Source organism: Portunus trituberculatus, chromosome 12, assembly GCF_017591435.1.
Source record: "Portunus trituberculatus isolate SZX2019 chromosome 12, ASM1759143v1, whole genome shotgun sequence".
Lineage (NCBI taxonomy): Eukaryota > Metazoa > Arthropoda > Malacostraca > Decapoda > Portunidae > Portunus > Portunus trituberculatus.
Window position 1 is genome coordinate 10,784,066 of NC_059266.1, and position 16,341 is coordinate 10,800,406.

Genomic DNA, 16,341 nt, shown 5'->3' on the forward strand with positions numbered 1-16,341 from the left:
AAAAAAAAAAAAAATATATATATATATATATATATATATATATATATATATATATATATATATATATATATATATATATATATATATATATATATCATATGTCTGAAATTTTGATAATTCATATATGGCAACCCTAGCATATAAAATTAATAACTATCATAAATAACTATCATAAAGGCACATTTTTGGGGTGTACTGCTAACTAAACAAGTGCTGAAGCCACTACTACTAGTACTATTACTACTACTACTACTACTAAAACCACCACCACCAAGACAGGCACCTCAAAAGTGGATGGTCATGTGGCCAGCAAATTCTGGCTCTGTCTTGAAACACTTGCCACACTTGAACACTTGAACAAGCCTGTGTGTCTGAAGGCATGTCTGTTGAGAGCACCAATGGTAAGAAATATTTCCCCATATTCCTCACACTCAATTCCTGACACTGTGATGTACCATTGGTGTCTTGGTGAGTCTGCTGAGGTTATTCTTTGTAGTCAGTAGTCACTCAATTTCATGCCACACTCTTCACAAAATGTGTGTCTCATAGTAGTGTTTGGTGAGGTAAGACTTTCTGGTATACTTCTTGCCACACTCCTTACACTTATACTTCCTGATACCATTGTGTGTCACGGTGTGTGTGGTGAGGTTACTCTTTGTGGCAAATTTCTTGCCACACTCCTTACACTTATACTTCCTGATATCATTGTGTGTCAGGGTGTGTGTGGTGAGGTTACTCTTTGTGGCAAATTTCTTGCCACACTCCTCACACTCATACTTCTTGACTCCACTGTGTGCCTTGATGTGTCTGGTGAGATTACTCTTTATGGTAAATTTCATGCCACACTCTTCACACTCATAGTTCCTGACACCAGTGTGTGTCACAATGTGTGTGGTGAGGTTACCCCGTGTGGAAAATTTCTTGCCACACTCCCCACACTTATAATTCTTGACTCCACTGTGTGCCTTGATGTGTCTAGTGAGATTACTCTTTACGGTAAATTTCATACCACACTCTTCACACTTGTGATGCCTGACACTCCTTTTTGCACCACTGTGTATCAGGGTGTGTGTGGTGAGGTTACCCTGTGTGGAAAATTTCTTTCCACACTCCTCACAATCATACTTCTTGACTCCACTGTGTGCCTTGATGTGTCTGGTGAGATTACTCTTTAAGGTAAATTTCATGCCACACTCTACACATTCATAGTTCCTGACACCACTGTGTATTTACCTAATTGTATTTACCTAATTGTAACATACGGGAAAAGAGCTATGCTCGTGTTGTCCCGTCTCCATATCTATTAATGTCCAGCTTTTTCTTAAAATCATGAATATTCCTTGCGTTGACCACTTCCACGTCTAAACTATTCCATGCTTCCACCCTTCTATGAGGAAGCTATATTTTTCACATCTCTCCTATAAGTGGCCATTTTAGTTTTTCCCATGCCCTCTCGACATTCTTCCATTCCACATACACAGATCTTCCCTATCCATTTTTCCATGCCAATCATCACTCTGTATATTGCTATCAGGTCTCCCCTTTCTCTTCTGTTTTCCAGGGTTGGAAGTTGCATTCTTTTCAGTCTGTCTTCATAAGTCAAATCTCTTAAGTCAGGCACCATTTTCGTTGCAGCCCTCTGTACTTTCTCTAGTTTCCTTATGTGTTTCTTTAAGTTCGGAGCCCACTGTATTGTTGCATATTCAAGCCTCGGTCTTATCATTGCAGTAATTATTTTCTTCATCATTTCTTCATCTAGATATACGAACGCCACTCTTATGTTCCTCAATAAGTTCAATACTTCTCCAATTATTTTGTTTATATGTCTCTCTGGCGATAGGTCATTGGTAATTGTCACCCCAAGGTCTTTTTCTTCATGACTGGTTTTATGTCTTCATTTCCTATCTTGTACATACTCCTGATTCTTCTTTCACTCTTGCCAAACTCTATTTTCTTGCATTTTGTCGTGTTGAACTCCATTTGCCATGTACAGCTCCATTTCCATATTCTGTCCAAGTCTTCCTGGAGTAGTTCGCAATCTTTGTCACATCTCACTTTTCTTAACAATTTTGCATCGTCTGCAAATAGGCTCACATAACTGGACACCCCATCCACCATGTCATTTATGTAGACTGCGAACATTACTGGTGCCAACACTGATCCCTGTGGAACTCCACTCTCCACCAATCCCCATTCTGATGGTCTGTCCTTAATTATTGTTCTCATTTCTCTTCCTACCAAAAGTCTTCCATCCATTTTAGTAAACTGCCATGCACTCCTCCTACCATTTCAAGTTTCCAGATCAGTCTCTGGTGTGGTACCTTATCAAAGGCCTTTTTTAAATCCAGATATATTCCATCAGCCCAACCATCTCTTTCCTGTATTACATCTATCACCCTCGAATAGTAACATATCAGGTTTGTCGTGCATGAACGCCCTTTCTAAAACCAAATTGACACTCACAAAGTATGTCATTTTCTCCAAGAAGTCTGTCCATCTATTCTTCACCACCCTCTCACACATCTTAGCTACCACACTTGTAAGTGACACTGGTCTATAGTTCAATGGGTCTCTCTTGTTACCTGATTTATAGATTGGGACAATGTTAGCTCTTTTCCAGTCTTGGGGCACTACACCTTCCCTTAATGAGGCATCAATTACTTCACAAACTTTTTCTGCCAATTGCTCCCTGCATTCTCTTAAAATCCATCCTGATACCCCATCAGGTCCCACAGCTTTTCTCACTTCTAAACTCCCCATCATGTTCTTGATCTCCTCCACCGTTACTTGAAACTCCTTCATAATCCCTTTCTGTTCCATTACCAGTGGTTTGTCAAAAGCAGTCTCCTTTGTGAATACCTTCCGAAAGCATCCATTCATAGCCTCTGCCATTTCCTGGGATCTTCACTGCATACTCCATTTACTTCTAAACTTTCAATACTTTCTCTATTTTTGATGTTGTTGTTCACATGTCTGTAAAAAAGCCTTGGTTGGTCTTTACATTTATCAATTATATCCTTTTCTTGTTTCTTTCTTTCTTCTCTTCTAATCAACACATATTCATTTCTTGCTCTTTTGTAACTTTCCCACTGCTTAATCCGTCTTTTCCTTCTCCACCTCTTCCATGCATCCTCTTTTCTTGTTCTAGCCTTTTCACATCTATCGTTAAACCAGTCCTGCTTTCCAACTTCTCTATGTTGTCTTATTGGTACAAATTTTTCTCACCTTCTTTGTATATTTTTATAAATTCCTTCCACTTTTCATTTGCTCCTTAGCACTCTTGAATTTCATCCAATTTGTCTCTTGAAAGAATTTCTTTAGGTTTCCAAAATCTGTCTTGGCATAATTCCATCTTCCCACTTTATATTCTTCATTTCTTCTAGATTTCTCTTCGTCTATCACCTTGAACTCCAAAACTGCATGATCACTCTTTGCTAAAGGGCACTCCACCCTCATCTCCTCAATGACCATTGGCTCTGTACTAAAGACCAAGTCCAGTCTTGACGATGCTCCCTCTCCTCCAAACCTAGTATCTTCTTTGACCCACTGAGTTAACACATTTTCCATTGCCAGTGTCAATAGTGTATTTCCCCATGTTGTCTCTGATCCTTCCATTGACCAGTCCTCCCAACACACCTCTTTACAATTAAAATCTCCCATCATTATAGTTCGTTCACAGCCACCCAACATTTCTTCCAGACATGTTCCTGTATCACTTATCATTTCTTCATATTCCTGTACTGACCATGCATTTGTCTTAGGTGGTACGTACACCACTATGTAGTGCCTCTTTTTCCTTCATTAGTTTCTGCTCTGATCTTTAGCACTTCTGCCTTTCCCATACCTTTTTCACTTGATCCACCTTTATATCTTTTTAACCAGCAACATCACTCCTCCTCCCATCTTACCTACTCTATTTCTTTTCCAAACGTTATATTTCCTTCTCCAACCTTCATCAGGTCTTCTCCTCTCTCAGTTTTGTTTCAGTAAGACCCACAATATCTGGGTTCTTGTCCCTCAAGTAATCGTTGAGTTCTAAAATCCCGATATCACTCCATTTATGTTGGAATACATTACATTTCGCTCATATGTAAGTTTCTTTAGTCCTTTCTTGCTGTACTTTTCTGGGTTATGAACCACTTCCTCAGTCTCATATCCAAGATTCTCCAGAAAAACTCTTTCTTCTCCTCTTCTGTCCTCTCTTCATTTTTTTCAAAGCCTCCTTTCTCAACTCATTTAACATTTCTCTTTCCTTTTCACCGAGATCTCTTCTCAACCAAATCTTCCTTGTTGTTTCCTGCTGGGCTAGCCTCCATGACTTCTCCACCAATTCATCTACATCCTTTTGTGACTTAAGTTTGATTCTTATTGGCCTCATACCTTCTCTTGTGAACTTTCCAATTCTATGGAAGTCCTCTATTTCTTGTACTAGGTCTTTTCCTCCTCTTGCACCACATTAATGATATTATTTATCACCTTTTTATGTTTTCTCTCTCTCCATTTTACTCGGTGTCTTATCCTCCTCCACACCAAATATCACCACACATCTCTTTTTGTCTACAGTTTCCCTCACCAATGTCTCATTTGACTTAATAACCTTCACCACTTTCTCAGCTATCTTCTCTTCTATGATCTGTTGATCTATAATTTCAGCAAGGCCCAAAGTTTTCTCCCTGACTCTTTGATTTCCTTTTCCAGACTTGCAACTTTGTAATTTACCTCCTTTCTTTCCACTTCCTGACTTTTTTTCCATTCAGCCTGCTTCTCCATCACTTTTCCTAGAGATTCTCCACATTTTTCGCAATTCACTTTAATTAGCTTAACTTCCTCTTTCAGTGCTGCATTTTCCTTCTTCATATCGGCACAGTCTTTCTTAACATTGTCATAACTCGTTTCCAGGTCATGGTGTGTGTGTCAAGGTTACTCTTTCTGGTAAATTTCTTTCCACACTCCTCACACTCATAATTCCTCACTCCAGTGTGTGCCTTTATGTGTCTGGTGAGATGATTTTTTAAGGTAAATTTCCTGCCACACTTCCCATGCTCTAAGTCCTTAACACCACTGTGTTTCTGGGCATGGAGCCTCACCTTACTTTTAGATTCAAAGGTTTTATCACACAGCTGACACTTTAACCTGGCCTCTCCTTTGTGGCAGGAGCTGCCTGGCTCTTGGTGATTCCCGCCCCCATGCCTGCACCTCCCAACACCTGAGACAGACTGCGGCTTCTTGCTGCTCATGCTGCTGCTGGCCAGCCTCACAGTCTCTGCTGCAGCACTGCTCTCAGTGACTCACGCCACACCTTCTCCTGCACAAACGTTCGGGGAATCCAGCTGGAGTGGTCGGTGCCAGGCAGGGCAGCAGTAGCCTGGCCTCTGGTCCGGCCTGTGGAGCAGAGGGACCAACGTTATGATGGGCCAAGTGGCACGAATCGATGGGTGGTGGGAAGAGTGTTAAGTGTGATGCCAGACCATCACAGACAGGTCTATGAAGTTTTTTTCTTTCTTGTCTATAAATGGTCTGTATCTATGAGAAGTCCAGATACCCAGGGATGGGTGGTGGGAAGAGAGTGTTGGGTGCAGGAGTGTTGGGGTGGCATGTGCAGAGTGCAATCAGTGCATGCATCACAGGCATGACAGGTGAGCTGTCTAGTCTTAAGGAGGACACAGGTGAGGGGAATAACTGGTGCAGGGCTCGAGGGGCGGATGGCTGCCACCGGCACTAGTGGCGCTGGCAGGTGGTGGAAGCCTGGTGGGTTGCACAAAGCTAGCCACAGTATGGCCTGGCGTGTGTTGCTGGTGCAGGGGAAGGACTCACCATGGCAGGGCAGGGCAGGGCAGGGCAGAAGTCACTGGGTGGCCACTGGACAAGATGAAATTTGACCTGTTAGTCTCCACAACATGATTAGGAACACAACATTAAAACATTCTATACTTAGATTTCAGTAAAGCCTTTGACAAGGTACCTCACCAGAGGCTTTTAAAAAAGATAAAAGCACATGGTATAAAGGGTAGAATATTAGGGTGGATTAACGCGTGGTTAGGCAACAGGTGACAAAGGGTAGCAATTAATGGATCTAATTCCGAGTGGGGAGAAATAGTTAGTGAAGTGCCACAAGGCTCAGTCTTAAAGCTATTATTATTTCTAATATATATATCAATGACTTGGATAGTGGAATTAATAGTGATATCAGTAAATTTGCAGATGACACAAAGATAGGTATATTAATTAGATCTGACTCAGATGCCAAGGCTTTGCAGGCTGACTTGGATAGGATGAAAGAATGGACAGATCGATGGCTAATGCAGTTCAATATTAACAAGTGCAGGGTGCTGAGCATAGGTAGAGTTAATCCAAGCAATAGGTACACAATAGATAACGTGGCACTAGGAAGTTCCAAGTATGAGAGAGATTTAGGAGTCATAGTTAGCTCTGATCTCGGTACAAGGAAGCAATGTATTGAGTCCAGAAATAAGGCCAATAGAGTATTAGGTTTCATTTTAGAAGTGTTAAAAGCAGGAGTCCTGAAGTAATACTAAAATTATACTTGGTGCTGGTCAGGCCACATCTTGACTATGTGGTACAATTCTGGTCCCCACATTACAGGAAGGACATAGCTCTGTTGGAGTCAGTGCAAAGTAGGATGACTAAAAGATAGCTACAGGGAATGAGGGATATTCCCTATGAAGAGAGACTGAAAAAACTTAGTCTGCATTCCTTAGAGAGATGTAGGTTAAGAGGAGACCTGATAGAAGTATTTAAGTGGTACAAGGGTTTTAACAGAGGAGACATGAATGTAGTTCTTAGGATCAGTAGCGGGGACAGAACCAGAAATAATGGGTAGAGCAGTCTCAGTGGGCATGTAGTCAGGGCTGAGTCAATAGGGAGCTTTAAAAGAAGGTTAAATAAGTTCATAGATGGGGAAGACAGATGGGATTAGGTCGATTAAGCACACTGGGACTGCCTCGTATAGGCCTGGCGGCCTCATGCAGCTTCCCTCTTTTCTTATGTTCTATGTTCTTATAATAAGAGTCCTATTCAGTCCTGCCTTGCTTCCACACTGTCTCTCAATTCCTGCACACTCCTCACTAGAGGTGTGTCTCCACCTCATGTCTCACACCCATCAGGTGCTGTACAGGCCTCCACTTCATGGGTGGAATACTGCCATATATTCAAACAAAACAAGTTCAAATAAATAACTTCAAGATGTAGCTAAACTTGATATGAGGATATCAGAATACACACACAATTCCCTCTGGTGATGTAACAGGTAGTCACTCAACACCATGACACACAACACGTCTTGATGCAACCCCAACACTGACACTGAAGAAGCTCTAACCAAAAGTGTTACATCAAACAAGAGATTAAGATTGACATAGACATCTTGGCCACACACACATATTGACTTACTGTTTGTTATTCATTACAAGTATTTTCTATTACCAGAATGAGAACACTGTCACCTTGCTCAGCACAGTCACAAAATGCCAAGCAAACACAGAAAGCTAAACCACAATGTGTTTAGAAAAATATATGATGTATCACAAGGTTTTGTGGATATTGCCAGAGGTGAAAGTAAAGGTTGTTGTTGTTGTTGTTGTTGTTGTTTTCGGGCTTCGACAATCCCACAGATCCTATGAGCCCTGGTGGTGGCCTGTGAGGTGATCACAGGCAGGGAAGTTGTCCACACTTCTTCAGGAAGACGCAGGTGAGGCGGAGAACTGCAGCTTGGTGTGAGGAGTGGACGCCCGCCGCCGCCAACAGGGTGGGCAGGTCAAAGGTAGACACACCCAAGGCAACAAGGTGATCATGGAGCACAACACGGTGGGAGTGGAAGCGGGGGCAGTGTAAGAGGAAGTGTTCGATGGTTTCCTCGACCGTCCTGCACCAGGGGCAATAGGGGTCCGGTGATAGACCCAGGCGATGCAGGTGTGCTGTGAGTCTTGTGTGGCCCAGACGGAGGCGGGTGAGTGCTACATCTAGGATGCGGGACTGTTTCCTGACCCAAGGCTGTGGAGATGAGTCGCTACAGTAAAGGCCCATAGAGGTGATTCGGAGTGCGGTGTTGAGTGAAGAGTCCCAGGATGAGTGGCAGAGGCGAGATATGAGCCGTTTGGCAGAATGAGGCTGGAGGGGTAAGGGGGTAATGTTTACATGGGTTAAGGCCATCTTGGCAGCAGCATCCACCACCTCATTCCCCTGGATGCCACTGTGGGAAGGCACCCATTGGAAGGTGATATCCCACCCAGTGTTCAGGAGATGGAGGAAGGTGCTCTGGATGGAGTGGATGAGGGTTGTGGCGGAGGATGGCTGCCGGGATAGGAGGAGAGAGAGATGAGCGGGAGTCGGTGTAAATTACCACCATGGACGTCGGGTGAGAGGTGCGGAGGTAGATGAGGGCCTGGAGAAGGGCAAAGAGCTCCATGGTAAGGACATCTGTGTACTCAGGAAGCCTCCATGTCTTACAGATAGCAGTACTGGCATCATAAATAGCTGCTGCCGAGGAGGGCAGGGAGGCATCTCTGAAGCCGTCCGTGTAGATCTTGAGGTGGTGGTGATAAATGGACCGGTCCAGCTGTTAGAAGTGGGCTGCTGCTAATCCACTCACAGATGGTTTGGGAGGAAGCCCAGGAACATGGAGAGCAAAATTATGGGAGACATCCAGCCATGAAGGAAAAGGTGAGTAGGGGTTGACAGGCTGTGGAGGTGGTGGTGGTAAGTGGAGAATGGTTAGGCTGAGCAGGGCACGCACTATTAGTGGCTGACGGGCAGCAAGGAGCCATACAGGAGCTTGCTGATCCACCCCTGAGTTGGAGTGGAGGGTAGAGAGGGGATGGGAAGCAGGCAGGCCCAGTATCCTGTAGTATTGTTGGCACAAGGTCATCCGTCTGTGGGCGGACAGTGGAGGAATACCACTCTCTGCTTGTATAGAAACAACTGGGGAGGATCTCATGACCCCCATAGAGATCCTCAAGGCAGCATTCTGAATGGGGTCAAGCTTGAGGAGGTTGGAGTAGGCAGCTGACTCATAGAAGCAGCTGACATACTGTATTTTGGCCCTGATGGTGGTCTTATAGTAGTGGAGGAGCAGGTCACAACTGGCTTCCCAGTGGATGCCAGCTATTCGCTTCATCACATCCAGGCGTTTGTTGCAGGAGGTGCGGATGTAACTGATGTGATTTACCCAGGAGAGGCGAGGGCCATCCAGCCGCAGTCCGAGGAGGGTGTGTGAGGTTGAGTATGGAACAGCCTCCCACTTAAGGTGACGGTAGGTGGAGTTGGAAGCTTTCTCATGGTGAAACACATGAGAGAGCTCTTTGAGGCACTAACTTGTAGCCCCCAGGTTGTCATCCATGCACCCAAGGCGGTGGCAGCCTCCTGCAGGTGATCCTGAGCCTCGGAAAGTGTGAGTGCTCGACTGACAATGGTAATGTCATCAGCATAGAGGAGAAGGTGAGAGTGGGTAGGAACCTATAGGTCAGAGAGAAGAACATTAAACAGAAGGGGGCTGAGAATGGATCCCTGAGGGATGCCACAATGAATTCCTTGGGAAGGTGACAGTGATGCACCAACAGCCACACTTGGAATGAGCAACCGGTGAGGAAGTCGTGCACCCAGGCAAGGCTGGTGCCAGTGATGCCCATGAATGCCAGCTTGTACAGGATACCCTCATGTGGTGCCGAATCAAATGCGCCCTCCAGATCAAGAAAGAGGGCTGTCATGACTTGACGCTGATGGTGTCACAGATGTGATACTCAATTTGCCCCAGCACATCCAGGATACTCCGGTGAGGGTGGAAGCCACACTGCTCCTCTGCTAGCTTGTTGTTAGCTTCTAACCACCAGATGAGGCGGGTGTTGACTAACCTCTCCAGCAGCTTCCCGATGCAGGAGAGGAGGCTGATGGGCCTGTATGCTGAGGGGAGTGTAGGGTCCTTTCCAGCCTTGTGGATGGGGATGAGGATGGCGGGTTTCCAGGTGGATGGAAACTGCCCTGATTGCCAGCTGCTGTTGTATATTTGTAGGAGGCAGGCACGTAGGGGTGGGGTGAGGTGGCGGATGAAGTCGTATGGGACTTTATCAAGGCCTGGCACCTTTCCGGGTTTTAGTGTAGCTAAGGCTGAGGAGAGTTCATGAGGCTTGAATGGTTGAGCAAGGGATGGGAGACCTGTAGAGGAGATGGCAGTTTCAATAACTGAAGTAAGGGTTGGAGGCGGACGAAGAGGAGGAGGTAAACCAATCTTGAGGTGGAAGTGTTCTGACAAGATTTTTGCTTTTTCAGGGTCAGCCAGTTGGGTAGAATCCTCATCAGAAAATGGGATGTTCTGAGATACCGACTTGCCCTCCATGGAGCGGAGAAAGGACATGGTACGCTTGGGAGAGGAGCGGAAGGAAAGAGTGGAGCAGTGCAGGTCCCATGCATTCCGCTTTGCCTTGAGGATGGTCTTGGCACAGATGGCGTCCAGGCGGCGGTAAGCACGGCCAGCCTGGATAGTGGGGGTCCTACGCCACTGATTCCAAGCCTGGCGACGGTCCTGTACTGCCTGTGCACAGGCTGCATCCCACCAGGGCTTCCCTGGGCGGCATGGACAACGACGAGTGATGAGTGAGAAGGCAGCTGTGCCAGCCTCGGACAGCACCCCAGCAATGGTTGTTGCGGCTTCATCCAGGGGAAGATGTTGGGTGTCCAGTGAGGAGGGAAGCGCAGCCACATACTGGGGCCAGCCAGAAGAATTGAGCCTCCAGCGGGGCATGCAGCCAGGTTGGGGCCGTGGGGAGACTTGTGGGAAAGAGGCGAGGAGAGGGAGGTGGTCGCTGCCCATGTAAGGTCCAGTGCGGAAGGTGGAATCCTTGAAGGTAGGGTCTCCAAGGAACAGGTGGAGCACCGAGGCGGCACCAGTATGGGGATGAAACCTGGTCGCTAGTCCGGCAGGGCTGAGGAGGGAGACATGTGTTAGATCTAGCAAGGATTGGAAGAGAGTGTTGCCAGAGGTGTTGTGATGGTGAGGTGGCAGGTCAGGCTCCCAACATGTATGATGGGCGTTAAAGTCCCCCATTATAAGCACTGGAGGCTGCAGGGTGGAGAAATAGCGCAGAAACTCTCGGTAGCCAGCTGCACCCCCAGGATTGTAGCAGACTGCCACCATGAGCCAGCCACCACCGAGTCCAACCTTGGCAGCAACAACCTCCAGTCGCCCATCTTAAGACTGGGGGGTAGGGAGAGGCGATGAGACGAGGGAGTCATGGATGGCGAGAAGGACTCCTCCTCCACGTCCTTGACCACGATCTTTGCGGATGATGCTGTAGCCCAGAAAGGAGAGGGAAAGATAAGGGGGAAGCCAGGTCTCACATATGCCACCCACAGACGGGAAGGTGTCACCTAAATAGGTTAGGAGTTCCTGCGTTTTGTGGAGAAGGGATCGGGCGTTCCACAACATAAAGGAGAGAGCCATTACAGGAAGAGAGTAGTCAGGATTGTGGAGACAGGGCCAGAGGGTGGTGATGATGTCCGGGAAAGACACTCCTTTCCGGTAGAGGTGGTAGCCATGCTAAATGAGATCGAGGATGCTGGGGAGGAGCTCAGATACAGAGGAAGAAGTACTGTCAGTGGCTGTAGGCTTGGTAGAGTCCTGGGGTGGAGAGGAGGATCTAGAAGGTGGAGGTGAGTTAGAATACTGGCCTGGTGCTTGATGAGGGTGATGGTGGGGTGTCTCTGGGTGACAAGCATTTCTGGGAGGGTGGTGGACCTCGGCCTCAACTGTTACAGGCAGGAGCCCAGGCTCAGCATCAGGTACCGGGTGGGTGGAGGAGGCTGTACACCCAAACGCCTACCTGGCTTCCTCCGATGGTGGGCAACAGCAACATGGGTAGCAGGTGGTGTAGGGAGGTGAGGAGTAGGCATGGTGTCCTCTTCCTGGGCGACAGTAGCAACTTCATTGGGTGTATCTTGTAGAGCAGCAAACCTGTTCCCTGTGGCAACAGAGGCGAAGGAACACCCTGGCTTAACAACCCAAGCAGCCGAGCGGGTTGGGATGGTAGGAACAGGGGCGGCTGGTGTAGGAGTTTGCCTGCGCTGTGGTCGAGGCAGCTGGAGGGCCCTCAGCTGCTTGTTAATTTCAGGGAGGGGTTTGCCGTCACTCGCCAGGCGGGTGTATAGCTGCTGGGCATGGAGGTTGTGGGGACAATGGAATGACCGGGGCCCATGGGAACCCTGACACTGGAAACAGTGGAAGGGCTTGTCACACACCTCACCCTTGTCGCCTTTCCGGGAGGGGTCGGGGCCACTACAGCGGGCACAGCGGACCGAGGACCTGCAGGTATTGATGGAGTGCCCTAACATAAGGCACCCTGGGCAGTGCAGGAGGGGGAGGAGAATGGAGCGTGGGTAGTACACCAACTGGTCAATGGCTACCTTGCTGGGTGGGGAACCTCTCACCTTGAGTCGAAGCCACTTCCCAGTAGCGAAGCATGGCAGGCTATGGGGTGGAAGCCAAATAATTTCCACCACCTCATTGCCCTCCAGGACACGGAAGCCATCTCGGACCTCCTCAAGGGTGGTGTCATCTGCCAGGGGTTCCATCTTGGCGTAGTGGTAAGTATCGCTGTCCCGGTCTGCTCTACGGCAGGTAACAGGCCACTCACCTAGGGTGAAGGACAGCTGTAGCATGAGGATCTTGGGGAGGTTGTGGGCCCATACCGCCACTATTAGGGACGAGCCATTGCCTAGGGAACGGGTCTCCCCTCGAGGATGTATTTCCCCAAGCCAGAGTCGTGGAGGACACGGAGCAGGAACGAGGCCTTAACGTACTCGTTCGGGGCTTGGGGGTGATCCTGGGCAGTGCAGCAGCGGGACCTTTCCGGGGGCGTGTCAGGCTGCCCCCGCTTGCCTGGAGAGATGGAGTCCCATATGTCTACGTCCGCTTCCATCACAGGAACTCTCTGTGTCAAGTCTCTTCTTCTCCTGTGTTATCTCAAGAGAGTAACCATCTCACACCGGGACACAAAGGAAGGCAGAGCAGCTCAAGCAGCGGCCGAACCGGCAAGCTGTTGCCTTGTACAGGAGAGCGGGAAAAGGTGTCAGTAAAGGTTGTGCTCAGTACAAAATGTTCTCTACACACCTGCACACTGAGGCACTGTTTATTGTTGAGCCGTGGACTGATATTTATGTCATGATTTACTGACAAAGACTTAGAATAAACATTATTTGGTCTATTTTGGCTTTCTCCACCCAAAGACTCCACTTTCCCAACAGGTCCCTAAGTGTATAGGTGCTGCGGAGGGGCAGGGGGTAGTGGTGGGGAAAGGAAGGCCTTCTTATAAATGCAGATTTCCAAGTTTCTGTTAGTTGATACATATTGCATGATATTCTGCAACCTTAATTTGATCTGACATGTAAGTACATGTTACTGTAACCTCAGGACAGGGAGCAGGAGTGCAAAGAGATATCCACACACACACACACACACACACACACACACACACATATAAACAAAATAATTGGAGAAGTATTGAACTTATTGAGGAACATAAGAGTGGCGTTCGTATATCTAGATGAAGAAATGATGAAGAAAATAATTACTGCAATGATAAGACCGAGGCTTGAATATGCAACAATACAGTGGGCTCCGAACTTAAAGAAACACATAAGGAAACTAGAGAAAGTACAGAGGGCTGCAACGAAAATGGTGCCTGACTTAAGAGATTTGACTTATGAAGACAGACTGAAAAGAATGCAACTTCCAACCCTGGAAAACAGAAGAGAAAGGGAGACCTGATAGCAATATACAGAGTGATGATTGGCATGGAAAAATGGATAGGGAAGATCTGTGTATGTGGAATGGAAGAATGTCGAGAGGGCATGGGAAAAACTAAAATGGCCACTTATAGGAGAGATGTGAAAAAATATAGCTTCCCTCATAGAAGGGTGGAAGCATGGAATAGTTTAGACGTGGAAGTGGTCAACGCAAGGAATATTCATGATTTTAAGAAAAAGCTGGACATTAATAGATATGGAGACGGGACAACACGAGCATAGCTCTTTTCCCGTATGTTACAATTAGGTAAAATACAATTAGGTAAATACACACACACACACACACACACACACACACGGCCCGGTAGCTCAGTGGTTAGAGCGCTGGCTTCACAAGCCAGAAGACCGAAGTTCAATTCCCCGGCCGGGTGGAGATATTTGGGTGTGTCTCCTTTGACGTGTAGCCCCTGTTCACCTAGCAGTGAGTAGGTACGGGATGTAAATCGAGAAGTTGTGACCTTGTTGTCCCGGTGTGTGGTATGTGCCTGGTCTCAGACCTATCCCAAGATCGGAAATAATGAGCTCTGAGCTCGTTCCGTAGGGTAACGTCTGGCTGTCTCGTCAGAGACTGCAGCAGATCAAACAAACAGTGAATTACACGCGTCGTCGCCGAGAGAGAACGGCTCGTCTCCGGCTGTGGAAGGGGAAGAGGAAAACTACCTATGGTGTTTACAGGGCCCAGGTATCTCTGTGTTAATGTCCTATTAATGTCCTATTGTCGCAAAGTGTAGAAAGTGGGCCATTTTCAAGCGGGATCTGGAGAGTGGTCCTTGAGCGGAGAGTGTCGGCAGTGGTTGTGCTGAAATCAGCTGACGATAACAATCATGGCGTCCACACCTCGACAAGCCCGAAATTTTGAAGGTTTTGTGACCACTCCAAGAGGACTAGAGAAATTAGAAATGGATGCAAGAACTCAGGCATTAGAAAGTAAGTTTCTAAACATTAGATCCATAGAAGAAAAGCTAGATAGAGTCATAGCGGAGAACGATACCTTAAAAAAAGAGATCTATTTGTTAACGATAGAGAACAAAGAGCTATTGAGGGAAAAAGTGAAAATGGAGAAAGAAAACCAACAACTAAGGAAACAATGTGACAGGCTAAACTCCTCGAAATGGAGAAGAAAATATCCGAAGGGGACCTGGGGAAGGAGGAATGCCTTAACCTAATTGATGCAGGATGAAAGAAGTGAAACATGAACATCAGGAAGTACAAAGGTCCTTTAGGGAGATAGTGAAAAAGCAGGAAGAAGAAAATAAAGTGATTACACAGTGAAATGGTAAAGGCATTAAAGGAAATAGAGTATGTGGTGAGAGATATTGCTGAAAAGAAAAAATACGTGATCATAACAGGATTGAGGGAGAAAACTAACAGGAACTGGCAAGATAGGAGGGGTAAGGAAAATGACAGGATTAAGTCTTTACTGAATAAGATCTCAGAAGAGGAAGAGTGCCTATATGCTGAGGTAGAAGAAAGTGTGAGACTAGGAGCTTTTGAGAGTAGACCATTAAAATTGAAATTAAAGTCTCAGGTGGCAGCTGAGGCCTTGCTGAGGAGGGCTTGGAAACTTAAGGACTCTGAGGAAACCAAGACAATTTACATAAGAAGAAATATGTCACAGGATGAACGAATGAAAATGAAAGAGCTTGTAACTGAAGTGAAAGAGAGGAATGACGAAAGAACCGAGGAGGAAAAGAACAAGTTTTTTTGGAGGATGAGAAATGGGAGGCTGAAGAAGTGGTAGATAAAACAGACAGAATAGACATTAACACTGACGGAAACATGGAAGAAAGAGACTAGGAATGGAATTCAAGTGACACATGAATATAGATGGATTTCTGTCTAAGAGGCTAGAATGTATGAATTACCGATGAAATAATGAACCGGACATAATGTGTGTGGTGGAAACAAAGTTAAGGCCCAAAATAAAGTTAGATTGGTTTGATGTAAAACACTACAAAGTATGGAGAAATTATAGAAAAATAAAGGAGGTGGTGGTATAATGGTTCTTACTAAGGAAGATCTGATAGTGAAGGAGGTGAACTATAGTAAGGGAAATGAGGAAGTGATAAGTATGCTTATAACAGATGGTAAGAGGGACATTAATATTATAACAGTATACATACCACCCAGAACCAGTGCTTGGGAATATGAACAGTATCAAATGGTGATGAGAAATACTCTAGACAGAATGAAGCAAGAACTCATCAGAAAGGATAGAGTGATGATAGTCGGGACTTTAATTGTAAGAAATAGTGTGGGAAGACTACGAAGTGGTGAATGGTGGTGAGTGGGCAGAGGAATTGTTAAAGGTAGCAACAAATAACTTGATGACACAGTGGGTGAGATCACCAACAAGGTGCAGGGGACAAGATGTTGCAGCAAGGTTGGATTTGGTATTTACCAGGGCATCTCTAAAAGAGGAAATTGAACATGAATGTCCCTTGGGGAAAAGCAACCATGATGTCCTAAGCTTTGAGCTGGATACGGAATTAAGCACGGATAAGATTGTGGAACACAGGGAGGAAAAAT

At 46.2% G+C, this 16,341-nt stretch overlaps 2 protein-coding genes across 2 annotated transcripts; both read right to left on the minus strand.

The window, feature by feature from the left end:
* Positions 1–298: 298 nt before the first annotated feature.
* On the minus strand, positions 299–5,237 carry LOC123502792 (zinc finger protein 525-like). The gene is made up of 3 exons (XM_045252057.1): positions 4,951–5,237; positions 590–1,155; positions 299–444 (listed from the first exon to the last, which is right to left on the minus strand). Exons 1-3 carry the CDS (start codon positions 5,235–5,237, stop codon positions 299–301), a joined length of 999 nt encoding a protein of 332 aa, XP_045107992.1.
* Positions 5,238–7,665: 2,428 nt separating this feature from the next.
* On the minus strand, positions 7,666–9,722 carry LOC123502793. The gene is made up of 5 exons (XM_045252058.1): positions 9,582–9,722; positions 9,331–9,471; positions 8,753–9,289; positions 8,360–8,575; positions 7,666–8,310 (listed from the first exon to the last, which is right to left on the minus strand). The coding sequence occupies exons 1-5, from the start codon at positions 9,720–9,722 to the stop codon at positions 7,666–7,668; spliced, it is 1,680 nt and encodes a 559-aa protein (XP_045107993.1).
* Positions 9,723–16,341: the final 6,619 nt, after the last annotated feature.

What these genes read in the sequence shown, in the direction of transcription:
- LOC123502792 (XM_045252057.1), bottom strand. Translation starts at nt 5,237, where the DNA reads ATGAGCAGCAAGAAGCCGCAGTCTGTCTCAGGTGTTGGGAGGTGCAGG. An exon ending in AGGAATTATGAGTGTGAGGA is followed by an intron (nt 1,156 to 4,950) that starts GTGTGGAAAGAA and finishes TAATCTCACCAG; the next exon opens with ACACATCAAGGCACACAGTG. An exon ending in GTATAAGTGTAAGGAGTGTG is followed by an intron (nt 445 to 589) that starts GCAAGAAGTATA and finishes GGTACATCACAG; the next exon opens with TGTCAGGAATTGAGTGTGAG.
- LOC123502793 (XM_045252058.1), bottom strand. Translation starts at nt 9,722, where the DNA reads ATGACAGCCCTCTTTCTTGATCTGGAGGGCGCATTTGATTCGGCACCA. An exon ending in TCACCGGTTGCTCATTCCAA is followed by an intron (nt 9,472 to 9,581) that starts GTGTGGCTGTTG and finishes TCTGACCTATAG; the next exon opens with GTTCCTACCCACTCTCACCT. An exon ending in CTGCCCGTCAGCCACTAATA is followed by an intron (nt 8,576 to 8,752) that starts GTGCGTGCCCTG and finishes CACTTCTAACAG; the next exon opens with CTGGACCGGTCCATTTATCA.